The sequence below is a fragment of the Furipterus horrens genome, unplaced genomic scaffold, assembly GCF_987537825.1.
Source record: "Furipterus horrens unplaced genomic scaffold, mFurHor1.1.pri manual_scaffold_11, whole genome shotgun sequence".
NCBI classification, from domain to species: domain Eukaryota; kingdom Metazoa; phylum Chordata; class Mammalia; order Chiroptera; family Furipteridae; genus Furipterus; species Furipterus horrens.
The window spans coordinates 26,907,161-26,934,493 of record NW_028327181.1 but is presented as its reverse complement, the minus strand read 5'-3'; the positions used below and the strand labels follow the sequence as shown (position 1 = coordinate 26,934,493).

The 27,333-nt window shown below is 43.8% G+C and overlaps 1 protein-coding gene across 6 annotated transcripts in view; it reads right to left on the bottom strand.

Annotated features, from left to right (window-relative positions):
- Positions 1-27,333, bottom strand: part of NTM (neurotrimin) — a 941,188-nt gene that overhangs the window by 4,499 nt on the left and 909,356 nt on the right. Inside the window, exons 5-10 of one of the 6 annotated variants that reach the window (XM_090291029.1) lie at positions 16,352-16,486; positions 14,346-14,466; positions 9,889-10,040; positions 8,789-8,815; positions 6,742-6,777; positions 775-807 (exon numbers count right to left, since the gene is read on the bottom strand). In XM_090291029.1, the coding sequence (XP_090147155.1) occupies positions 775-807; positions 6,742-6,777; positions 8,789-8,815; positions 9,889-10,040; positions 14,346-14,466; positions 16,352-16,486 (504 nt within the window). The remainder of the gene's footprint in view (positions 1-774; positions 808-6,741; positions 6,778-8,788; positions 8,816-9,888; positions 10,041-14,345; positions 14,467-16,351; positions 16,487-27,333) is intronic. The other 5 variants (XM_090291030.1, XM_090291031.1, XM_090291032.1 and 2 more) reach the window with 5 other exon arrangements.

Sequence of the window (27,333 nt, the reverse complement as noted above, 5' to 3'; positions counted from 1 at the left end):
CAAAGCTCACCCAGAGCCTGTGTTGGCCAGAGTCCCCGCTCAGCCCATCTACCCCTGGTCACATGGGCCACAAAGATGAGGCCTCTGTTCTCCATTCAGTCACCCTCCACTCCACACTGGATGCCTTTATTGCCTCTATCTCCTGAGAGAGCCTCAGGAACCTAAAGAGACTTACTATCAGGACCGTTAGGGTCCCAGAGAACTGTGATGAGTGTTCATTACTCATCAGAAACATCTGGCAAGAATGAAAGCCTCAAAGTACCTCATTTTATTAGTAGCCAAGTGATTCATACAAGAACCTCCCCCTTCCTTCCACTTTCCTCTCGCTCCAACCACTTCCCTTACAGTTTTGAGAGAGAGAGAGAGAGAGAGAGAGAGAGAGAGAGAGAGAGAGAGAGAGAGAATGGGGTAAGCAAGGGGCAGCATGCAAGATCTAAGAAGATTGCTGTATCAGATTCACCATGTGCAAGGAAAGAGGCAGGCCTGGGACAGAGGCACCCAGACATGGAGCTATTCTGGGTGCTGACAGGTGCTCATTAGTGCTGCCAGCAGAGAAGTTAGACTTCTGCATGTGAAGCTACCGAGGGAGAATGGGTTGTCCTTGGGGATGGGTTAATCTAAATTGACGCAGAGACAGCCCAAGGGCAGGGTGGGTGCCCACTGGGCTGCTCTCAGGGTTAGCTGAGAAAAGAAGGCATTTTGCAAGCAGGACAAGAGTTTTGCATATCCCATCCTCACCAAGGCAGTAGCTGCCTAAGAAAGAAATATACCAACCTTTCCAAGGGGTCAGGGCTGTAGATTTCACTTCTAAAAGAAATGAAAAACAAGCCACTGTTAAGGGAGAAAGCAGTCGGAGGCCTTGCTTTGCCCTCAGGTGGTTTTAGGAATGAGCTACAGTCCCAGCCTTCTTGCATTAGCCTCTTGCTGTCCCGACCACATGCCCGGCCCTCACATGTGCACTGCTCCAGTTTGCCGGTCAGTCAGATGCCATAATGGGTGAGTTGGGGAAAGATATAAATGATGTCACAATTAGATTGCTAACCAGAAGTGAGGCAACACAGCCACCTTGTCCTAACAGGGAACTTGGGTCTACCTTCAAGCCTGAGGCCCCAGGCCAACAAATCCTTGGTTGTAGAACAACTCTCTTTCTTAGGTCACCCAACAATCCCCTAATTATTTAAAGTCTGTAGATCTTAAGTATGAAATTGGTGCATACACGTGGATTATACTGTAGTGATTCAAACGTAGGTGCCCAAGCTATGTTTGAGGTGTAGAAGTATGACTGGCATTCACGTATGTGTCTTACAAACACTGCTGAGCTAGATTACATGTGCCAGAGGAGCCCAGACCTTGGCTATCTGACTTCTCCTGAGGAACCAGGTTATACTGAGCTGGTGCAAAGGGATGGCTCCCTCTCCTTGGGCCAGCCTGAGGCTACAAGACCTGCGTCTATGCTGTTACACTTGAACTTGCTATGACCCACCCATGGAAATATCAGGATTCCAGTTCCCTGTTGAATAGACTACAAAAGACCCCATTTTCCTCAACTTCAAGCTCTCAGAACAATCCATGGAGCCTTTTCTGCTGAAAATATGTCTTGGCTGGCCTGAAGTGGTGACAATATCTAATTGTTTTCTTCCCTTTTTAGGTAGAGGCCTCTGCAGTTATTCACCTTGGATATAAAGAGGATGAAAAATCCTTTCTCAGTGTATCTGTATGTCAAATCACCATAATGTACACTTTAAATGTCTTATAATTTAGTCATTTATACCTTAGCAAAGCTAAAAAAAAAAGGGCAAAGATGGCATTAAAGTCTCTTGCATTGAAGTGATACCCTTCTCTGTGCAAAGATCCTCACAGGTAGAAAGAAAGGCAACTTAAATATAACTTGACCTAAACTCAACTAAGGCTATTGACCAGAATCAGAATACATACTTCTGCATTCATATGCTTGGTCTAGTCTTTGAGTGGACCTGAAATATGATATCCCTCTTGGTCTCAATGGACATTAGCAAACCTGAGAAGCCACTCTGAAAAAATGTAAAGGGTGATCTATGATCAAGGATCAAAGGGGTGATTCAGAGAAGATCTTATGTAGAGTCAGGGTGGCAGAGAAAAGACCAAAGTGCTGGTGCCAGGTTGTCTGTGTGTTTGGCAAGGGTCATCCCTGGGGTGATTGCTGGGCCAAGGAAGACAGCCCAGAAGTCATTAAGGAGGGGCCACATGCATGAACTGTCTCATTCCAGTGCCACTGACTTGAGTCTCTCTGACCCAGATGGAGGGTAGTTGGAAGGAGGGAGGGCAGTCTGAAGAGAGACTCTTAGAGGGATAAAGCAGGTATAAATCCTCTGCCCCGGACCACACTCAGAGCGAGTGATGGGCTGGTTTAGATTCTGCTAGAGGAAGAGCACAGGGTAGATTTTTACTTGGTAATCTGGCTTGTTGGAACTATTAAAAATAAAAGAAAGAAAGAAATGAAAAGCACAAGTTTCTGCAGTGTTCTAAGTACCAGAAGTGATTTTCTATAAGGTAAATTAAAATCTGAAAACTTCAGCTTAATTGGTCCCCTCCAGCTATTTGTTCCCTTCTGAATCTCCAACACATGCTTCTTAAAAGAAGGGTGACACTGTTTAGTGCCCGCCCATACAGGTAAAGGACGATGGACACTCATCTGTGACCTTAGCTAGAATTTACCCTTAGCCTTTTTCAGGTGGCAATGTTTCAACTTTTCTAGTTAGCTAGAAGGTGTTCCTGCTCTGCTATTATCTCACCAATGAGGGACAAGTGTGGCCAAGATATTCTTTATATTTACTCTAAACCTGTCCTGGCACATTCCAACCCATTCCCTTTGACTTGGTGCTAAGAAGAGGTGTAGAAATGCTAACACTGCAATGCTCGATGCACTAGCACTGCTGGGTCCAGCTTCCAGAAGTATACGTCTTGCCTGAGGGCCCAAAGTGAGTACTAGTCATAAACTCAAGTCCTTGAGTTAACACTTGGCTATCAAGAAAACAAACAGTCCCTTAAAATCTAAGCCTGTGTTTTCCTCACCAAGAGCCTGACTAAAATATGTGATCTTTCTGTTGATATATGAATGACAAACCAGGTAGAGTGGGAACAAAGTATTAAAAAAAAAAAAGATAAAAGGAAAAAAAAGATGCACTCCCTCCCAGGCATCCAAGCCCATGTCTCTGGTCAATCATAAAGCAATCTTCTTAGCACCAAAGTCAATGTTCATAACTGAATCTAGGTACCTCTGTGTAAGCACAGGGTTGCTGTCTTATTCCAGTGAGCAGAGAAGGGCTGGTGTCATGTAGGGATGAATATACAAGGGGAGACCAAAAACAAAAAAACAAAAAAACAAATAAAAATACCCTGGAATTTATTTATAAAAAATTGTGTATCTATTCTTACATGTTTAAACTTCAGTCACCTTCAAAGTACTCTACATTTAATGCAATACATCTATTGAGACTTTCTTCCACTGCTCAAAACCGTTTTTAAACTAGTTGATTTTGATGCCTTTTAGTGCTTCTATTGTTTTTTGTTTCCCCTCTTCCACACTGGCAAAACGTTTCCCTTTGAGGACTTTTTTTCATTTGGAGAAACAAACAAAAAGAAGTCACTTGGGGCAATATCCGGTGAGTAGGGTGGGTGGGGCCTGGGGTTATGTCATTTTTTGTTAAAAATTGCTGAACACTCAGCACATTGTGGGCAGATGCACTTGCAAATCAGCCATCATTAAATAGGCAACATGTTGAAAGAATCTTCAAAAAAAAAACAACAACAAAAAAAAACCCACTGAAGTTAATTGCAGCCTCTCACAACAATGCCAGCTGGTACACTGATAAGATGAGTTCCTAGAACTCTCACCTAACGGGGGAAGTGTGTATTACAAGGGGCCAGCCCTCCAGAAGAAAATGTTTTTTGGAGGCGCCCCCTTGTATAAACCTTCTAGAAAAAAGGTAAAAACAGTTTTTACACCTTCTGCTATTTAGACACATATGCTATAGAAATGTTAACTGCTGGATGGCTGGGCCTAATTAACTATCTTTAATCCTCTGCACGCAAGAACTAATCATCTCTCTACTGCATCTTTTTCTCCTGATATAGTTTATTTCAATCTCCATTCTTTAATAAGCTGGTTTGATGGTCACCGTGAGGTTCACAGGCATTAACCGGCCAATCTTTCCCAGCCCACTGACACCATCGAATCTGACTGAATGCCTGGGAGATAGATAAAAGGCAAAGGACCAGGGGATGGGAAATGAACAGCCACCTAACAGCTGAGTTTGCAGTGTGGGCCCCCTCTCTTGCCTGCGAGGAGGTTCAGTGAAGGATGGTGGGCAACTCCGATTCTGTATTTCTCATGGAAGGAGTCCTGTGACACCAAATATTAATACGAGAGGGTGACATGCAATCTGTTGTGTTTGCAAAAGGGGAGCAAAGAAATATTTCAAGGGTGGTAGAAAATGCTGAGGAGGAATGACATTTTTTAATAAGAGTCTTTCTAGTCTGTCCAGATATGGGGTGGCAAAATAGCTCAGAACTTCTCTTAAAGCCAGCTATTTCCTGTCAGTGGAAATCCACACTCTTGTATAAATCTCACTGGGTATTTCTGAGATGATATGAGCATAACTTGGAGGTATTCTCTGAGAAAATAGGTAGTTCTCTATTCTAGCAAAGGAGGAGGAAGAAGAAGAAAAAAAAAAAAAACACAGATAAATGAGAAAAATTCCCAAGATGCGAGGCCTGCTTTCTCTAAAATGTCCCCTAGTTGTACAAAAGTGTCCAACAGCTGTGCCGAGAACCACGCTAATGCAAATCCTGGGAGGTTCCCGATGCCTACCATCTACAGCTTCTGGCCATGTCCAGTGGTTTCGCCTTCGGTAAGAAGAACGAGGGGAGAGCGTGCTGAGAAGGAGATGGAAAGCGGGCATTGCGAGCCTGTCACCCAAGTTCATAGTGCACAGCTCTGTCTCCACAGGTGGAGCCCGATAATGAGGCGTCCTGCTCCCGGCCCCCGGCTCAGCAGCCACGTAGTGATTTGTGTGTTTCTGGTTGGCTTTGTTCTCATTGTCTTTGGTGTGGGACAATGCTCCCTCGATCCGTTCTGTACACCTTCAGCTAAATACTAGCTCCTTGGCAACCACGACCTGTTTTAAATGCTCCTATTCCTTCTGAGGATGAAGAACTCAGTGATCAGAATGAGCTTCGTCACTTCTAAAGGCTCGTCTTGGAGCAACACCATCTTTGCTCCCGTCTCTCACGCTTCCCTTTTACCGTTCGCATTAGGTACTTTTCTAATGCTCTCTGTTTTAGATCTGTGAAATGCCGCGCACAGAGGCTCAGCAAACATAAGATGAATCACAAGTTGAACCTGAATGCTTCTACTGAGTTCGTGTTTTCTTTCTATGCTGTTGTTTCATTTTCCTGTTTGTGGTTCATCATCAAGGCACGCGACATCCCTAAGGTGACTCATGCAGCCCTGAATTTTATATGATAGAAGTGTTTTTCTTCATCTGTCCAACAGCTTCCCAAACACCTCATTTCCTCCTGCCTGCTCCCTCACCTTCCAGATCGAATGCCATATCCAATGACCGCACAGCTGGACGTGAATGGGTGAACAGGATGGTGCACAGCCAGGCGAGAAGAGAAAGGTCAGGGGTTTGGGGTGGAGGGTGAGAAAACCCGTTCCCCCCATTGTCTCCACAGCTGCCTTCCTGTGGGGATAGCTTATTGTCAACATGGTCCTCAGGGAGGGAAAAGCAGCCCAAGCGGCAGGTGTTGTGAACCGTTCAGTCGGGGCCTGCTTCTGCCCCAGTGCTCAGCTCGGTCACAGTCCAGTGCGTGGCCCATGCCAGGCTAGTGGGCCTTGGGAGAATTTGAACGGCTGTGCAACCAGAGGCAAGCTCTGCAGGATTCTCACACAGAGAGGGGTTTCGAGTAGAGGAGAATGTCAGAAGGATGGGGAGCAGGGTTTGAGCAATGAGTTAATGAACCCCTATGTCATTGCACTGAGAGAGGCCATTGTCTTTCAGCTTGCGTCTGGAGACTGGACTTTAATGACTCAAAATGCACCAAGCCATTTCCGAAGCCTTTTTACTATGCGTCCCCAGGTGAATGTGAGCACAACTCTAAGGTACACAAGGCAGATCAATTCCGTTTTGTAGAAGGGGACATTGAGTCTAAATAGCATTTAGTGACTTGTCCAAGAGCTCAGAACCAGGACCCAGTGGCATCCCACCCCACACTGTGCCATGCCTCCCTTCCTCCCCTGGAGGACCTCCCTGTGAACCGGTTGGTGCATTTTAGGGACCATTTGAACCTTCAGGTACCCAATGTTTGCTTCTTTGCTGAGCAAACATCAATAGGACTCCCGCTATGAAAACTGCTCAGTGGATTTGAGTTGTCCTCATAACGGTGCAGACTCACTCTCTCAGTCTTGCAGGTCTCTGGACTTTGAGAAGTTAATAGTGTTTCTTTTCTTTCCCCCCACCCAGCCCTTCTGGAGAAGTGTGGGCAAGGTTGAGCAGAGAAAAGGGAGCTATCTGTCTTTGGAGATTCACCAGCTCCCAGTAACCACTTTAGCTTCCGCTACCATCCTCTAAGCAACCTGACAAACTTCACAGGCAAGAGCCTCAGGTAATGCGCACAGGGGCAGGGAAGAGGAGCAGGGACAATGGGGGCTCCAGGAGGAAGGGGAAGGGGGAGAAGCCGTAAAGCAAGGAGGATACTGACCTTGCAACAAAGTTGAGCTTGTAGGCTCATTTAGTTCTAAATCGGGTGAGGGACATACAGGAGAGAAAAATGAAAACAAACACATATATTATATACAGTAGCTATATATTTGTCATATATAGTTTGTATACTGCCTTTCACAAACATTTCTGGAGCAATGGGTAAATAAAGGGAGGCACAACAACCGAAGGTGGTGGGACGACATGGAGCATGGGAAACACAAAGTGCTGGATGCTCAGATGTGGCGACTGGGAAGTGAGGGGCTGGATGCTTGTGAGTATTCAGGGCAGATTGTGCAGGCTGGGTGCTGATGTGGTGACAAAGGACCGATGTTCCTTTTCAGATGAGAATTCTGTCCCACCTCTCCGCCCTATTGTTTCACTGTGGAAGATCAAGTTCAGGAATTTCTGCCCCCAAGGCACCAGGGCAGGAACAAGATTCCCCAGGAACCACTGTGACTCAGAACAATGGGAGCAGAACTTGCGTCCCCTGCAATCTCTGCAGTCTTAGAGACCAGGTGCTCAGAACCCTGTTAGCTCTGGTGCACCATAAACAGGGCCATCCTTGCCCTTCCTGGGCTTAAGTATCTCGGAGGTACTGGCCATGGCGGGAGTCTCGCAGCACCAGCTTCGCTCACATTTCAGCTTTCAGGTCGGGTGGAGAGCGTGTGCGGGTCAGGCACGAGTGGGTGGTAAAACAATGATAATTTAGCTGGCTTTCTGCGATGTTATGGAAAAATGAACCTCGTGACAAAGCGTGCATATTTGCAAAAAAATAAATGCTAATTTCGAGCCTTCTTGATGGCTCTGAACTGAGGGGGCTTCTAATAAGGGAAAATGATAGGGACCCTCAATAAGGTAATCCTTGTGTCACAAGGCCTTTGGGATGGTGAGCCTCAATCCTGAGCTCAGGGGCCGCAGTGTCTGTGGTGGCGAGCCTTGGGCACAGCCCTCCTGCACATTTATGGATGTCACTCTTTCCGTGGAACTGTGTCACCCAGGCAGCATCTCTGTGATGGGTTCCTCAGGAATAGTCTCTCAATGAAGGCTGACATTTTGGCGCCTGTCTGATTAAATTTGGGGAGTGCTGTAAACTCTTCTCCCTCTTAGAGATGCAGCAGGTAGAGGCTCCCAGAGCTCCTGCAGTAAAGGACAGCTCCACGTGCGCCCCACTCATCTGTGTCTGCTCCAGATTTTTCAGACCTGTGTCAACACACACTATCCCTTTTCATGTAACTTTAAAAGAGGACCCTGCACTCCAGAAAGCCGGAAATTGTAGGACTGTCCCAAATGCCATGCAAGGTGAAGCTGGGGGACCCACGGCCGAGCTGGGGTGGGGGAGGGGGGATGGGCAGAGGCCTTAATTGCCTCACAGGGGTCTGCTGAAAAGAGCAGATTGATGACACAGCCTCCACTGCATTTCTTGTCACACATGCCATTATTTCAATTTTAAGTTTGCTTTTCCTTCCCATTCGCTTCTTAAAATGGCTTAAGGGGAAAAAGCCAGGGAACTGGACAGAAGTGATGAAGCCAATTGCAAAATCATTTCATGCATCCAAATCAGGAGAGTGAGGAGGTCAAAGGCAGAGGAAGACTGTTTATGGGAATGATGACTGTGGTTGCTGGAAAGCAGGGCTCGGCGGGAAAGCCAGGGAGAGCCTTTGGTTTGCAAGGCAAGGGGAGGAGGGGCACCTTCCCTTCTAATCCTGGCCCTTCTCTTCATGCAGACAGACACCTGCCAGAAAGCCAAAAAGGCCTGACAAATGCGAGAGGCAATTATGACCGTCCCTGTGTGAGAGATATCAGACAGATCAATCACTCTTCTCCCAGCTCTGTCCACTCCCAGCAGCCAGCTCTGGGGTCAAGGGCAGCCCTCCCCGTCCCGGTCCTCTTGCATAAGGCTGGGCTTTATTTTTTTGTGCCGGGTAAAAGGAAGAGAAATATGATTTGGAAGCAGAGCTAGGACAGTGGGTAGCACAGGCGGGCCATGGGGAGCAAGCTGGACACATGTGTCATGGAGAGACTGTGATAGAGCCGGGGCGAGGTACCTGAAGCTACAGGATCATCTGGGAATTCTCAGGGGAAAAAAAAAGAATTTATGTTCTTGCCAATCATCTGCTAACTTCCTCACTTTCTCCTCCCCACCACATTCAAGAGCACTTGATCACATGGAGACCAAGGGTAATCGATTTGAAAAATGCTAAGCTAACCGAACTTGGTGAGGCATGGAGGGACTCACCCCCAAAGCAACGAGATGTGGACCCTGAAGCCCATTAAGAGAGTCTGCAAGTGTGGAGGGATGGAAGTCCTCACCAGGGCCTGCTGCTGCTGCTGCTGCAGACCTTATTCCAGGTCACTTGTGAGTAGCTGTTCTATCCACAGAACCGGAGACACCGGGTCTACAGGGGCGCGGGCTTATTTGCTTCCTTTACTTTCACCTGGCACCAAGGTCATGGCCCACACGTAGGGAGTGCACAGCGATTTGTCTGCACATGTGAGCCCTTCAGTAAATGGCTGTTTAATGAATCAATGTATGAATGACTGGGTGACGTCTGTCAGGATGGCGGGTTGGCTGAACACATAGCTCTTAATCCAGCTAGACAAGACCTTTTGATACAAATGGAAAACAAGGAAAATTCCCTTTTTCTCTGTCTATTCTCCCTCCATAATTCTACTTTTATGAATATAATTTCATTTCTATTAGGTACCAATGGCCAGAAAAAGTTTCAGAAATGGTAACATTTTACACTGATTCAGTGAACAAAGTATTGATATAGTAATTGTCCCTCCCTGGGCTCTGTACTACTAATTACAATCGCCATAGCCCATTGAGGAGATATCATTGAGAAGAAAAAAATTAAGTGCCACTTCAAAACCCAAAGTCCTTTTCTCCTGTCTTAGGCTTTTGCTCACTGTAGAATGAAACATGAGCATCCTTTCTATATGTTTTCCCTACTCCGAGCGTCTACTTTCATCTCTGTCTCCCTCTCTCCCTCTCTTTCTCTCATCCCCCTTTTTTCCTTTTATCACCCCTGCAGAACGACTCCTGATTCTCTTCTGTCTTCGTTCCTGGACCTCCCTTCCCAACTCCTCCTCCTCTGCACGACCCTGTCCCTCTTTTGTTGCCCAGCTCAGGGCTCAGTCTTACCAAAGAGTGTGATGCTGGCATTGGTGTGGCCCAGCTTGTTGGAGGCCACACAAGTGTAGTTCCCATAGTCGTGTTCTGAGACATTGAAGAAGATGAGTTTTGAGAGGAAAGGTCTGTTTTCCACTTTTACTCCCTTCTTTCCTTCAACCAGTCTGAGACAAAGGAGAGAGAGACAAAACAAGGGAGAAAAATAAGGTGGTTATACTTTTCTCATAGGAAGAAGATAGAATCTGGAATTAATTATCTCATTCTCCCCTACTGACATTATCACTACATTTCCCCCCACTCAACTACACAGTGAGTCTACACGCAATGACACATATAATTTTATTTCTCTATTTTTATGCATGTGCTTGGAGGTACTTGTGGCGCTATATGGATATTCGCCTCCCTGTATGGGTATTTAAGATATCTAAAAGCAGGTGCCTTCAAACAATACAATGTGCCAACTGTGTTACATTCAGAATGGTATTATTCAAGGAGTTGGTACTCAAAAAATGTAGACTTAATTGATGTTGATGATGATGATAATGAAAATGGTGATGATGATGATGATGGCAACCATGAAAATGAAAAACTCAAATTTCAAAGAGAAGACCCACCTGAGGGGTTTGAAGGAAAAATAATGTTTTTCAAGCACCTGGGTAACCAAATTTTCCTGTAAGAATCTGAGGCATTTTACACATAATACCTTACTTTGGGCTGTGACTAGGAAACAAGAATCAGAGGTCCTTTTAATCGGCAGACTCTGAAGAGCATGAGAGAGGTGATCTGCCCAGAGTGTCATAGCAACTCAGCCTGGGAGGGACTATAGGTTCCTGAGACTATGACCCTACAGAGCCAGGACAGTCTCCCTGAGCAATTTGTTAGGGCAGTGCGATATGCCACAGAGCTCATATTGGTGGTAGGGGCCACTAAAGAAGCACCACAGATTATTAGTGAGGAAAGCAGCTAGCTATACGTATCAGAACCACAGATGCCATTACTGGGTAGAGGGAGCGGGGAAGGAGAAAGCTGTTTTAGGGGTTAGTAAGGCTACAGCCTCCACTGCACAAGGTTGTTAGTAGCAATTCCTATTATAATCGCATGTCTACATAGAAATCATGAGACCAACCCTGTTCTTCTGGAAAACTCCGGAAGGTCCTAGTTCAGAGAATGGGCTTTAAGCCAACTTTTTCCTTTCCCTGAAAGAACTGGTCTTCCCTGCCCAGAAGCTGAGTCTAGGATATGAGAAATATGAATTCTAGTGGGGCACACAAATCCTTCTGTGTGGGGGGGGGTCTAAGGGAGCAGGGTCACACACTTTAGCTGCCTGTTCAGAGTCTGGCTGGAGCAGGGGGTGTAGAGAGTAAACATTGTCAAGATGGACACATATTGGAACAGGCTCTGGGGGCATGAATCAGGGCAAATGGCTGGTATCAGAGTCATCACACCGAGAAAGACAATATTCAAAGCAGAGATAAAGGGGAGTTTAGCAAGGCAATGATGAGAAAATGCTTTGTAAGCCTTAAAATGTAATTCCACATGACACATTTCTGTGGAGTTTACACTGAGAACTCCTGCCCATCCCTGGGTCACCGCAGGTCTGGCAGGGAGGGCATCTGCTCTGTGGTCACCTGGAGGTGTGCCCCCTGCAGGACTACAGAGCGACGCCACTGCCCAAGCTGACAGTGGCAGTGGCCACAAGAGCAGCCGGGTCTGGCTGTGGTTCTCAGCCAACAACCGGCTCCAGGGAAGTCAGACCATTGGTTGGAGAAAGCTGCCTTGCTTTTCATTATGGAGATTTTCCTCTGGGAGCCTGTCCTTCTAGGACCAGTGAACTTCATTAAAATGTGAGCACTCTCTGAATGGAATGAGGCGTCGGCTGTGGGGCCAGACCCCAGTTCTACTTCCTGCTTGTTACATAGACATTGTTCCTCTAGGGAAAGCTGGGCAAAGATAGTTCCTCAGCCCACCCATCAGGAGGCTCTGGGAGCTCCTCAAGCCTATTGATCCCATTTGCCATTTTGATGCCATTCCTCAGTCGGGGTGAAGGCTTCCCGCCAAACCAAGCTGTGAATTAGATTTCCTCCCTGTAGTGGGGAGAGCCACTAACCCGAAGCAGGTTCCTACTTGACAGCTTTGAAATGTCTTGAGCTAAAAAAAAAGTGCCAGCAGCATTTTGCACCACCTTGCAGCTTCTGGGATGACGCATGTTCCTTTTCCCTGTGTGGCTACACAGTCCCCATCTGACACTGCTGCCAGGCTTCAGCTTCTTAATGAACTTGCCAGCTTTTTATTGGCTCGTGTCCCTGTGCACGGTACACAGGTCGGCCTTATTAGCTACAACATTGCATTTTCTCTCCCTTTGATCGATGTCTCACCCTGTGCCATCAATGGCTGGTGCTCATCTGTAGTCACAAAGAAACACCCTAACATGTGAGAAAACTGCTCTCCTGTCACACAGAGTCCTTTGCTTGGTCTCGGAAGTCCACTCATCTCTCGGGAAACCTGAGCTCGGTTAGAGCTGATCTGTCCCCAGGCGGATGTCACGTGCCTGCCCTCTGTCACGTGCCTGCAGGAGGCTCGGGCCGGCCTCCGCGGCATGGGAAGGACGGGCCGCGACAAGGACCGTAAGGGCAGAAACGTTCTCATTAAAGTGGGTGCCAGGAGGACAGACAACTCCATTCAGTGGGAGGACACTGGAAATAAAGGAGCCGCAAGGGGAAAACTGACCAGAATTAGTTGAAGGAGAGAGAAAAAGCTGCCATGGGGAGAACTCAAAGGAGGAATCCAAGGTGCCTGAGCCAGGGGCGTCTGAGGACCCTCTGTGGGGATGCTCTCGGACCGCCTCCCAGGTCAATACTGGCGCACACTGCCGCCTGCCCACGATGCCCGAGTGGCCACACCGAGCGAGCTCTCTCCGAGGGCCACTTTTGCCTACAGCTGTCATGACGGTCCTCCAATCGTTTAAGATCCTGCTTTCCCGTACATCTGGTTTGTATTTTTCTTCCATAAAAAACTGGAAAAAGATTCATTAAGAACTAGATAATGGAAGATTCAGGCACTGACCCTGAGCTCGGTATTCTTTTTTTCCCTCTGATACTAGACATTCATATAGAAGGTCCTTCAAGAAGAGGGAGGGAGAGAGAAGAGACACAGGATTTCTAAGGAAGATAACCATGTTTATTTATTAGAAAAAACATGACTCCTTCTGCTTCATTCTGAATTCTTGGGAAAAGAGGGAAAGCCAGCTATTTCTTCTTATCTGTTTGGGAGTTTGTTCTCCTCTTTCTGCTTCAGTTCTTCCATCCACAAAGTGAACTAGATGAGTACAGTGCACTTCCCCAAGAAGCTGCCGGAATCTGTGCTTACAGATGAAAACGCACCGGATCTCATTGAAAGGGTTACAATAAGATACGATGAATCTTCCGACGAAGTGACCTCGTCCTAAACAAAATTTAATGATTGATTAAGAGACCAGAGAGCTTTCGGTGTCTGGCTGACCTGATAAAGAAAGAAGCCCAAGCCTGTTGGAGATACTCTGCGCCGGCTGGGCAACAGCTGGACGCCTCCCGGCCTGGAATCGCGCGCACGGCTCTCCGCGCGTCACCCTCCCTGTCCTGTTTCCTTCTCAGCCTCTCAGCCTCCGAAAAAAGGCCTTCCTCCTTCTCCACCCCACAACACACCCCAGGACGATCTCGCAGCGTTCCCTGTGCACTTTTTATAAAAGTGTTTTGAATATAAACACATTTATGTGTTGTTCATCTCTCTTAAAATAGCTATCTGGCAACGGCGCTGATCACAGAGCCCGACTGTGCTGAGCGGCTGAACCTGGTGCTAACGTGCCATTTGAGAGCTCCTGGCAATGACAGTCTACAGTGAACCACAACAAATATCCGATGACGGCTGCAGCACTGAGAGGGAAGGGAAGAGCCCCTGTGTTTCTTCCTGCAGTGTAAGAACAACCTGGGTACAAAGGGAGAGCTAAATAGAGTCATAGACTCATAAACCCACACTGATAGTGTCTGAGGCTGAACTGAGACCCCGCACTGCAGCTAACTTCTTAGCCATTCCCAGTGGCTGTGAGCATTCTTAATGCCCACCGCAAGCCTGAGAATGTGTTAACCATAGCTTCAGGCAGAACGCGTCATTGTCTTGGCCCATAAAGAATCGGCAGGCCTTACAATGATCCTGGTGGCCTTTCCCACAAGATTTTGCTTTCCTTAAAAAAAATGTTTTCATTCAGGCCTATGAGTTGGGGAGAGCTGATGCCGAATGGCAACACTGAAAGGATCGCTAACATTCATTAATGTTAAGAAAAGACTTGCTCGTATATTGTTTTCCCCTTATAGGTGAGAGCAGTTCAGAGAGGCTTTTACAGGGATTCATTTGCTAGCATCTGGAATCAGGAACCTGGAAGAGATGTCTTCTTCTTTGGGTGTGGGGGAGGGGTGACAGAGGGAGGGGGTCTTTACCTTTTGTCATCCTTGTACCACTGGAATTCTGCTGAGGGAACTGCTGAGGCTTCACACTGCAGTGTCCCCTTTTGTCCCACGGGGACGCCTGTACCCTTAGCTTCTGAAATGTATGGTGGATCTGCAGAGAGAAGACGTCCTGTAGCATTTGAGAATGCATTCTAAAATGAGGCCGGCTGCTTCACTCACTGATTCTGTTTTTTACCTTCTGATCTACTTCGCGTATTTGAGCTGACAAATTACTACACAAATCATCCTACAGAATGAAACCACTCAAGGTTGTTCTAAGGAAAAACTGGTCTTCCTAGTAAGTAGTGCTTCTGTTCCCTTCTGAACAGAGGTGCAATGACCAGGGATTCAGTCCTATTTCCTGTTTCAACTCTTTAACTTTCATAGGATGATGCCAGCCCATCAACTCTACATTCCGTTGGTTGACAGTCAGCACTTTTAATCAGCCTTACAGACTTTCTGCAAACCAGGTTCTTGCCAGAGTATATAACCTCATACTATTCAATTCCCATCAAAAGCTCAGTTGCAAGAAATAATATTCGTGGAGAATTGCCTGAAGGATGTACAGATCCATCATTCTTCCAGGTATTCTAAAATGGATGCCTGAATTAAGCCAGACCAAACTATACCTATATACTTGGCCTACATCCATCTGAAGTTTTCACCTAATGCTTGACATTCCAATGTTTGCAATAAAGTGCATTATGAAAAACAGCCATAACAAACTCGCCATTCTACTTAATACAGAAATATTGTACGCATTGCTGTTGACTATATTTCAATATGCTCTACTTGTGGAGACCCTAAAGATGAAATTCTTCAGGTCTCAGCATCAGAAAAAGAAGTGTTTCTTCCCAAGTAACTAGTTTGCTTTTGTCTTATGGATATAAACCTTAAAACAGATGATGTTTTCTCTTTTTGCTTTGGCAACTCAAAACCAAGTCCTGGATCCACACCTAACCACCTGTGGTATATATTTCACATGCTGACTTATCCTTAGGTTGCACATATTTTTCAAAATATGTTTTCCCTTTGATTACATTTCCTTACTCCTCAGGTTAGTCTTTATTAACTGTAAGTCATTTGAGTCCCTTTAAAAAAATTGTTTAGGGTACAGAATGTGGTAACATTGTTATACCTATTTTCTGGCTTCTTAAAGTGCTGCTTCGTATTAATTAGGTTCAAATTGTAATAGAAATAAAACATTAGCGTAAAGAAAGTACAGAATACTCTTCCTCTACATCCACCCACCCACATTTTGAAGAAGAAAGTCTTCCTGTTTGTTGGTTTAGTTCTTGAGTTGTAGTCTGTCATAAGACTTCCCAAATGGGTACCACAGAGAAAATTTTGAGAATGACATAAATAACTGAGTCAGTGTACACAATGAGGAATCAAACAGGGAAGGGGTGAGAGAGAGGTGAGAAAGTTGAGTAGCATCAATGTCAGAGAGAATTTGGATGGTTGACAAAGAAGGATGGGTGACCTAGAGCAGTGGCCTCCAAACCTTTTAGATTCTGTAGCTCTATTAGTCAAAATCAGGTTTTGAGATGCACTCTCTAATATGTGTATGTTTATTTATATTTGAATTATAAATGTATATGCACACTGACATATATAAATGCGAAAAGATAAGATAAATATACCATAAATAGAAATTGTAATATTCCCTTCAGAGACATGGTATTTTTGCTCCCCATTATGGAGATTACTGATGTAGAGAGTGAGAAGCTTGGGGACATCATAAGCAAAGTAAGGGAAAAACTGGGACTGAAAGACACGTTTATATAAATTATGCTTCAAATGCCATTTTACCGCCTTCTGGGAAGATAAGTCGAGTAGCTCAGGATTATCGCCCTTAAAAGCAGATGGTGAACAATGATGCCACATTATTTCCCATCCTGAGTCAGCAGCTGGCTCTGTGACCCAGCTCTTTTTTGTGGCCATGGCAGCAGCCAGCCTCACGTCCACACAGGGTCGGGGTTCACAACACCACTTACAGTTCACGGTGACCTTTACTCTCCGCACGACCGGTGCAGCCACGTCATTGGAGGCACTGCACTCGTAGTCCCCAGACTGCTCCCTCGTGATGCCCTGGATTTCCAAGTACTCGTCTTCACTCACAAAGCCCACGGCTGCAGGAGGAGGTGCGATGACATAGGAGGAAAAAAAAACACCAAAGGTGTTCTCTTAGAAAACAGAGCCTAATACAGGTACGCCAGCCACTTCTAAGTTCAGAGTCTTAGGAACGGTGTTGATTCACGCTTCCCCCTCTCTTCTACCACCTCCGCCACCACCATTTCCTTAGTTCCCCAGTGAACTAGGTGAGATGCTTGTGTTCCTACCTGGACTAAACAAAATGCCTAGAGAATCACTGATCCTCATAAGTGGTTCATAGTTGCAACATTTACATTGCCCAGACCTTACCATGCAGTCAGGCTCTGGGATCTACACTAGACACTTTAAATGTATATTAATTCTTTTGGATCCAACTATCATGTAGACTGAACCTTGAAGTGTAAAGCTAATGACTGCATTCCAGACCACGAATCAGTTTAAAATACCACAAGAGCAGTTACACACACACACACACACACACACACACACACACATCACAGAAGGCAGTGAAAGCACTAATAAAATACATTTTAATTTCTCAGTTGATAAGCAAAAATCAATTTTGTAAACTTTAATCTGCTAGAGCTCTTGGGATCCTGAAGACGCACCAGCGACAGGGACTCTACACTCTAACCACAAGCCTGGCAGAAAGGAAAGAACAAGAAGACATGGCTACAAATCCTACTCTGTCACTTCATCATCTTGAGAGCCAGTTTCTGTATTGAAAAATTGTGAATAATAGTAACAACGCTCTACCTACTAGACTTCCCATCTGAGGTCTGGCCGTGAGGATTTGATTATGGAAAGACCATGGCATTGAAGTCTAAGAGGCGGGTTTCTTGGTTTTCTCCCATAGGCACCCTGAGCTCCAGCCTCCATGTGGAAAGACAGTGGAGAACAAAAGTAATTGCTTTCATCCCAGGAAAGTGTCCTGCCTCCCCTGTTAAATGAAGTAATCAGCATGACGATACATTTATCATGAAAACTGGGATACCTTTAAGAGTAAAAGGGGGTGCCATTAATATTATGAGGCAACATGCATCAGTTGAGACTCTCACTAGTAACTGAGAGACATTTTCCTAGGCATAATGTATATATATATATATATATATAATCCTAATACCTAATACCTCAGAGGGTTGTTTGGAGTGACAAATGAAAAACTATATATATACATATATATATATATATATACACACACATATATATATATACACATATATATACACATTACATATACACATGAAAGCACTTTGAAAACTTTCATGTGCAGCACACCGGTGCTTTAGTTGGCAATCCTGTACTCTACCTGGAGGCACAGTCTCAGGTGGAGTGAAGCTATAGCAACATAAATGGCTCTATAGGAGTCAAAAAGGGAAGAAAGGAGCCTTCTCTCCAGATGATAGAACCGCTCCATAATGCCACATGTATCTGCTCTTCCAGAGCATGAAAATAACAACACTAATATAATACAAAGAATGATATATGTGTATGTAAGTTAGAGTTGTATTTGTTATGTGACATCGGGGTCACCATTTTCATCAAGATGACACCAGTAGTAATAATAGTGACAACAATAACAAAACAACTGTCTTGTAAGAAAGGGCCACTACCTGCCAACTCCGTCACCACTCCTTGGACATGATAACTCTGTGCTGCCAACCTGGGCATTTTCTCCTGTATCCCCACGCTGTATGAAACCCACACTACGTATGTGCAGGAACTCTCCTGCCTACCCAAGAGCACAAGGACAGGCTACAGCTGCTGAAGCACGCAAGCAAGAGTTATAAATCCACAGGGAGAATCAGAAACATGTCAGTAAACAGAAAACAGGGCCCCAAATTCTAGCATGTGGAGCGGACAATCAACATGAAATCATGGAAACGCCTAGTCCCAATCAGTAAGAAACTTCTAATTGTCACAGTCGCTTTTCTGTATTGTTTTCTAAGCATCTTTGGGGAGAGAAGGACTAAACTTGATTTGAGAAAATATGAAGAAAAGCAGGAGAAAAAGTTGAAACAAAGAGTCTGTGATTCCTGTCCCGACCACTGTGACTTAGTCGTTTGGGTGTTGTCCTCCAAAACCAAAAGGTCACTGGTTCAATTCCTGGTAGGGCACAGGCCTGGGTTGCGGGTTTGGTTCTGACTGGGGTGCAAATAAGAGGCAACAGATTGATGTTCTTTCTCACATCGGTGTTTCTCTCCTCCTCTGCCTCCTTCCCTTCCTCTCTCTCTAAAAATAAATAAATAAAATCTTTAAAATTTTTTCTGATTCCTTTTATCTTGTTGTTGTTTATTTGTTACCAGACTCAAGCCCACATTTGTCAGCTCTTTCCCTGCTAGAATGCTATAATTACTGTGCAAAGCTTCTCAGAGACCAGTGTCACACTTAATATTCCCATTAATTTTAAATGGTAGTCCTTGATACATATGTGTGACAATTGATGTCATATTTTAATTAGGCTTGCCCTACACCATCTGAAATTAATAATAGCTTGAATTACCAGTGTAATTTATAAATTAACAGTGCCGTAGCATTAGGAAATAAATTAGTTCTGGACAGCTGTTTCTGGACTGAGCTCCAGTGTCTGAGCAGTGACCGGTAGGACCTTCGGTGGCCTGGAAGGCCATTTACTAAATCATCAAAGCAAGAAAACAGAAGTCCACAGAGTTCTCAGGGTCTCTGTTCTTTGCTCCAACTGGAGACTCAACATCTATTTCATTTCTACCATCTACATATGTTCTTGTGTGACCACAGTGAGATTTACAAGGACTCAGCTTAAATGACCTTGCTATAAGGGTACCCAAATGGAGAAGCAAGTAGGCAGATGACAGTCATAGACTGTAATGCAAGTTTACAAATATTAGGCTAATCACAATCAAGAAGTCACCAATCTTTATGTGAACATATTCAATTTCATTTATTAGTATCAAGAAGCATTACGTAGGGAAAGAAGTAGTATAGCTTAAGATTTGGGGAAGGCATATGTTCTCCATCGATCCAGATTTGTAATACCAGGGAAGGGAATTTACTCTTAGCTCATGCTACAAAAAAACAATGAGGGCTCAATTTCAATATCATATGTTGTCCAGATCAAGTGCAGAATTATAGAAAAACCATAATGACTTCGCTCCTCACCAATTACCTGTACACTCTGATTCAACTGGGAAAGGCATGTGACAAGTCATTTGTATATAATAAAACGCTTTATATATTTTAGCTTCCCTTGCCATTGTTTTCACCTTTCTTTTTACATACATTTTTCTCTACTAAGAGCATAGATGGCAAAACCAGGGAGAAAGATAATCAGTATATACAGAACAAATTAAACTTTGAACCACCAAAAATGAGATTCTTATAGGTGCTGCCTCAGACAATCAAAGAAAAGAGAAAACAAACAAACAAAAAAATAAACTAAAATCTGAATTTATAGAATTAGTAATTCAAGGAAAGTTTTCCTTTAACATCATTTATGCTCTGGCTATGAAATGATCAATGCTTTATCACTTCTAGGAAAACTTATAAAGAATATTTTTTAAAAAGATCACCAGAGCATACTTTTTAAAGTGGTAAAGGAAATTCTTGGTTAAGAGATACCAGTGTGAAAAAGGAAAATCACTTGAAAAAACCATGGAGAGTCTCTTTCATAGACTCTCCATGGCCAATAGCTTCTCATTTATAAATCTTTTCTTAAAAAAGTACCCCTTGTGTAGAAATGACACACTAATTTCCTAAAATATCCCCTTCATCATGCCATGCCTTTCAGACACTACAAGTGATTCCCTGTTTTCTGTAACATCAAACACAAACTCCACATCCATAGGGAAGCCCTTCGTAAGGCAGCCCCAATCCACTCGTCCAAGTTTAACTCACATCCATGTAATGAGGTCATTGTGGTAAAAAAGCCAAAGTTTGGAATTAGGCAAACCCTATCCTCTACCTTCCACTTTCACGATGCGTTAACTTCTCCATGCTACCATGCCTTCATCTCTACAACCCATAGTAACATCACCTTCCTCTAGGGTCGCTTTGACAGTGGAGGTACAGTAAAAGGCACGTGGGTAAGTGTTTTGTCAGTGTTAGCCACTATGACCATCGTTATCACCAACGCTACTTCTACAACTCTTCTTAAAAAATAGAACAACCACTTTATTTGTTTTAGTTTTCAATTTATTTTTATTAAAATAGTTAATAGACAGTATTATATTAGCTGTAGAGGCACAACATAGTCATTCAACATTTATATACCTAACGAAATGATCACCATGATAAGTCCAGTACCCATCTGACACCATACCAAGTTTTTACAATATTATTGACTATATTCTCCATGCTGTACTTTATACTCCCAAGTCATCAACTTTATGACTGGAAATGTTACTCTTATTCTTCTTCACCTTTTATGTCCTCCTCGCCCCAAATCCCTTCCCCTCTGGCAGGCATCAGTTTGTTTTCTATGTCTGAGTCTGTTTTGTTTGTTCATTTGTTTCTCTTTTACATTCCACATTTTAAATGAGATCACATGATGTTTTTCCTTCTCTGACTTATTTTTCTTAGGGTTGTCGCAAGTGGAAAGATTGAATTTCCTTTTATGGCTGAGTAACATCTGTGCACACACACAAATGCATGTATCTCATGCCTCTATCCATTCATCTACCCATGGACACTTAGATATTTAGGTGGCTTCCATAACTTGAGTATTATAAGTCATGCTCCCTGGCTGGTTTGGCTCAGTGGATTGAGCGTCGACCTGCGAGCTAAGTGTCGCTGGTTCGATCTTCCAGTCAGGGTACATCAGAGAAGGAAAACTCTGACTCCAAAAAACCTCCGCTGCCTTGCGGCATACCTCTTCAGGGGAAAGGCTAAGGGAGTAAACCCCAACAGAAAATCCGGAGCCGGAGTCCCTAAGGCGGTTTGACGTTGTAGTCAACACCGGCAACTCCTGCGGCGCACCTGAAGCCAAGCTGTATTGACTCCGTCTTTCCCTTGGGCCCTTCAGCGGTGAAGAGAGGGGGGGTCTGCTGCATGGGCAACAGCAGACCCTCCATATCACCCTGCCCAGGCTCTGTAGCTTCAGCGTCATCGCAAGATGTCGATTCAACACGGGAGGAGACAGATACCGTGTCACTCCCGAGTCGGACTGCACAACCATTCTCGGCAGTGCAGATAGACTCTTAAGAAGCTATACCATCGTCTCTCGAGACGGACGGCTGCCGACGACGATAAGTCATGCTGAAATAGACATAAAGGTGCATATCTCTTTTCGAATTAGTGTTTTCATTTTATTTGGATAGATTCCCAGGAGTGGAATTGTGGGGTCATATGGTAGTTCTATGTTAAATATTTTTTGAGGAACCCTCATACTGTTTTCATAGTGGCTGCACCAATTGGCAATCCCACCACCTGTGCTCTGCCACAGTTCTTAAGTCAGGCCGTACTATTTTTCATCTTGGACAAACAAGATAATTCCTTTTTCACAAATTGACTCTATCCCTTAGGAAACTATGCTTTTCTGTAGTCCCATGAAAAGACCACCCAGCTTTCAGTTTCTTTTCTTCCATGGAAATTCCTTGTTATGAGTTGAATTGTGTCTCCCTAAAAAAAATACACCGAGAACCCTCGTAACATGACTTTATTTGAAAATGGAGTCTTTACAATAGTAACCCAATTAAAATGAGATACTAGTGTGAACCTTAATCCGATATGACTGGTGTCTTTATAAAAAGAAGAAATCTGTACACACACAGACAGGGATGGAGGGAAGATGATGTGAAGACACACAAGGAGAAGATGGCCACGTGACTGCAGTGATGCCTCTTTAGGCCAAGGACAGCCAACGGTGGCTGGTAAGCACAGAAGCTCCAAGAGACAAAGGAAGGCTCTTCCTTTAGCTGTCAGACAGAACATGGACCAGCTGGCACCTTGGATTTGGACTTCAAGCTTTCAGAATTTTGAGACAACATATTTCTGCTTTTACTTTGTGGTGGAAACACAGGAAACGAATATATTCCGGTCAACCTCCTAATTTTCACTGCTTGTAGCTGCCCTGAATATGGAACCCATCTAGTTCACCTAGAGTTCATCAAGTCTTTAGAATCAAAAAATTAAACTAAAGAGCTTGAAGGGTCATTAACGGCTATATAATCACACAGTTTTATGCTAGGACATACATAGGGTGACTCAGCAGGATCCCCTAGAATATTTACTTAATTATAGATTCCTAAATACCACCATACCTAATAAATCATAATATCCTGGGATGAAAAGTTTTAATAATTTTACCAGGAAATTCTCATTTCTCGTCAAATTAAGGAATTAGTGGTTTTTGTGAGGACCCTGTATATTTCACACAGGAATCTACAGTTTAGAGAAATCCACATCTGTTCAGAGCCAGAGCACACCAGCTCTCTTGCTGGCCAGTCCGCAACTTCTCCAACTCCACTAGCATTTTCTCCTGGCTGTTTTCTGGTCTATTCACTGGTCTTATTTTCCAATGCAATTGAAACTCTTTGACAGCAGAACTAAGTATTGAACATCCTGACTTTCAAGACACCTAGGAAAATTGTTTACATAATTTGAAATTTGTTAAATTTTTATTAATAAATTGATGATAGACTCAGAATGACTATTTAAAAATAAAAAAGATTCAGGGACTTCATGCTGCTCACCCGAGCCCTCTGTGGCTCTATTCCCACGACAGCACCACTTCTGGTAACTGTTCTTAGCATATTTGTATTTCCTGATGGTAAAAAATAGCATGAGTATTAATGTTCTAACAGATTTGCTTTAAATATGTGATTTTAAAAGGTTTATTGAGTGTTTAGTATAATTTATATTAGTCTTGAGGCCAATTATTTCCCTAGGGAAATATATCCTTAATTTAAAAATGAAGATCAATGAGGAAATGTGATGTATTTAAAAGAATTTGTCCTACAGCCAACTTTTCTGGAGCACAGCTATTTCATTAAGTAGAATCTGACAACTCAAGCCATGAAGTGAAGCAAGCTGCAAATGGGGTTATACCTACCCGCAAGTCCCCAAAGGAGTCCCACGCTGCCCAATGGACTGAGCTCATAGCCGCCCTCAATAATGGACAAAAGTGCCCCTTTGGAAAAGAAAACCCCAAGTTTCTGAGTTCATAGATTGGACATCTATAGCCTTTACAACTGCAAATCATAATAGCAACGATTATCACTTTTATCACACCGAAGAATGAGCTTGTTAGAAGAACAGCTGTAGCTACTGGAGAGGAGAAGCCACAGCTGTCTCCTTGTTTAATATTTTTACGGCATTTATACCAGCTGATATATAACTCACTGGACCTCAGAAACAACAAAAGAAATACAGAACACAGAATCCCAGAATTTGAGAGTTGGAATGAACTGTTTTAAAATTTTAGTTTAAATATTGTGACTAGTCTGTTCCTAGACTAGTCCTTTCTCCACCTGGTTTGATCGGCTGTTCCCGTCCCACTCAGACGGGGCTCCAGAGACAGCTGTTTACAGGGCATGTCAGCTGGCGTCCCTCCAGGCGCTTTTATTATAAGCTGAGTAGCATGGGAGGTTTTGTGTTTTGATGGTGACAGACATGGTTTTGTTCAGAGGCTGGAGGGTCAGGAGGACAGGAACGACACAAGAACAATGTGATAGAGGTGTCATTACTGTTTCTCAACACCAAGCCCTGAAAAGGCAGAGGGACTGGTTTTGTCGCCTGATAAATGAAGTGATTAGGGCCAGAAACTATAGAAGATGTGTTTCTGAAAGATGTCTGAGGTCTGTGATGCTGTTGTGAGATCCAGCGACCACACCTGCCAATGATCCAGGGAAGTCCTTCTTCATCCCTGGCCACCGGGAACCATGTGCCACAGCCAATGACCGTTCAGAGAAGAGCATTCTTCTCACTCCGCTGCAGAGGCCAAGGTAAGGGGCTTCACTGAGGGGGAACGGGAGGAACATGAGAAGACTTGCATTTGACGTGTGGTAGGCACCCCAAGAAATGAAGAGAGGAGACCAAGGGAAAGCTGCAGTTTACAGGCCTACAGGGGGGCCCTAAGAGCCAGGTGCACGGGGTGTGGATGCAGTGCTTGTGTGGCAGGATCAGGCTGGGGACAGGTGGGCCACACACAAAGCCCAGAGAGCAGTATCTGCTGTAACACATAAGACTATCAATGTTAAAGAGTGTTTCCAAACATGGCATCAACATGGAACACCTTCGAGGGCCTGATATGAGGTGAGAGGGAAACAGCTGTCAGCGTGGTTGCCCGCTGCTGCACTGAGGGGCCTGCAGCCTTCTGATGCCTCACACTGGGCCCTGTGGCATTTACCAGCTGACAGTTCACTCTCCAGGCTTTGGATTCCTCTTTGGTGAGATGGGGAAAACAAGACGGCCTGACAGGGTTATTGTGAGAATTAAATAAGTAAATATGTGTAAAGTACTTAGAGCATAGTAAGCACTTCAATAAATGGTAGCCTTTGTGACCATTATTCTTACTGATATCATGACTCAGTTTGAGAGCCTTTTAACATATAAGATCCTTGATATAAGAATATCTCAATATAGAAATAAAAAAAAATAACACAGGGGAACAATTTTTAACATAATTCCTGTTGAGTTCAATTTTTCAGCTGTTTTAGACTTAAAAAGGCATGATGATCTCAAAACTGTAGCTAGTTTTCTTCTATCACATCAAGTTTTTCTCTACAGCTTATCTTAATGCAACCACTCTAGGTTGGATTGAGCCTGGATCAAGGGAAGCACTACTGCTCTCCTATTGACTGAGAGCAAACCTCCCTCTAGTGGGGAGGGGTTGGGGATGACTTTGGAGATCAGCTACAGGTTCTTACATGTCTAGGCTATTCAGTTACACATGAGACAGTGTGGTGAGAGGTTGTGTGCCACTCTGTATAAGGAATTGTATTCCAAAGTGTAGTCCGAGTTCTTGTCTGTACACAAAGAGTTAGCAGAATTTATTTTTTTATTTACATACCTACTCCTTTCCTTTCCTTCAGTTCATGTCTGTCTCTGCTATTTCTCATTGTAAGTCCCTAAACAACCTTGATTTGTTTTGTTAGATCTGTGGCAGTTTCACCATTCCCAGTCAAAGGACAAATACCAGTGCATTTGTCAGGTAAGCCTATTTTGCACATTTTAAAGTAAAACTTGGTGATGAAAAATAAGTCTTGGGCCCCTCACAAGGTGTGCAAGCAGTGTTTTGAGAGTTTACGGATGTGGACAAAGAGAACACGTGATAAATTACCATTTGGTATACCTATGATTTGGCAAGAGCCCAGAGATCATTCAAGTGACTGTTACTTTTGTATAGTGAAAACATCAGGATATAACAGGAAAAATAAATGTAAAATAGAGTATTCTAGTCTACCATCAGCTATACACCCATTGTTTCATTCAGCTGAAATCCCAGTGCCAGTTTTCATTGAACTATCCTCTTTCAGAAAACAAGAGTATGGTGAAAAACTAAGTGAAAACAACGATGAAGAATTTGAAATTGAAGATGACTCAGTTTGTAAGGGATTTGATCAGCATGAGTTGAATGACTTGGCCTGAGATTTGGTGCTATCCAAAAAGGCTTCAGAACTCTTAGCACCAAGACTGCACGAGTGTCCCTGGCAGATGTAGCTCAGTGGATTTGAGCACTGGCCTGCAAACCAAAGTGTTGCTGGTTCAATTCCCAGTCAGGGCACGTGACCAGGTTGCAGGCCAGGTGCCCAGTAGGGGGCGCATGAGATGCAACCAACACGTTGATATTTCTTTCCCTCTCTTTCTCCCCACCCTCTCCTCTGTCTAAAACTAAATAAATAAAATCTTAAAAAAAAAAAAAAAAAAGACTGCACGAGAAAAACTTGCTTGAAAAAGGAGAAAAGGTATCTTACTTTCGATCAAGAGAAAGTGCATTTCTGCAGTACTTTCAAAGTGACAGTGGCTTTGTGTATTGCCATAACATACATGGTTTAATGGAGGAATTGGGAATTCCAACCTATAACACAACTGAATGGCAACTGTTCATCGATAGCTCAAAGCAGAGCTTGAAGTGTGTCCTCCTCCACACTGGCAATTTATTTGGTGCAGTCCCAATTGGCCATTCAGTGTGTTTCCATGAAGAATATGAAGACATAAAGAGTCATTGATCTGTTGCAATATCACAAGCACAATTGGATCATCTGCGTTGACCTTCAAATGGTCCGCTTCCTTCTTGGTCAGCAATGTGGATACACCAAGTATCCCTGTTTTCTGTGTATGTGGGACAACAGAGCTTGTGAGAAGCATTGGGTAAAGTCAAATTAGCCTCCAAGATCTGACCTCAAACCTGGTGATCCAAACATTCTACATGAGTCACTTGTTGACAGAAAGAACATTATATTCCCACCTCTGCACATAAAACTGGGTCTCATGAAGCAATTTGTTAAAGCTTTGCCAACCGAAGGAGACTGTTTCAAGAATCTCATTTTGGCATTTCCTAGCCTGTTGTTTGAAAAGATAAAATACCTTAATATGTATGTTTGGTAGCAGAACTTTACTACTTGTACACAATTTGACTTATAGTAACAATATATAGTCTTTATATGAATAAAATAACTCTAAATGAACAATCTATTCAGGTAAATTTTCTTTGTATGTACATTTTGCATGATTTTGGGGACAAAGGGAGGGTATCCTGTACCTTAAAAAGTTGGCATGATAAAGAAAAACTGACATAAAATTTTGATTCAGATGCCAAAAGTTAGTCAAAAACAAGTGTCAGATCTAACTCAACAAAAACTGTATTCCCTAGTGGAATCAGATCTCTGCTTTTCTAGTAGGGATTTCATAATAATAAAGTTTTTAAAGGCTCCATCACATATCCTTT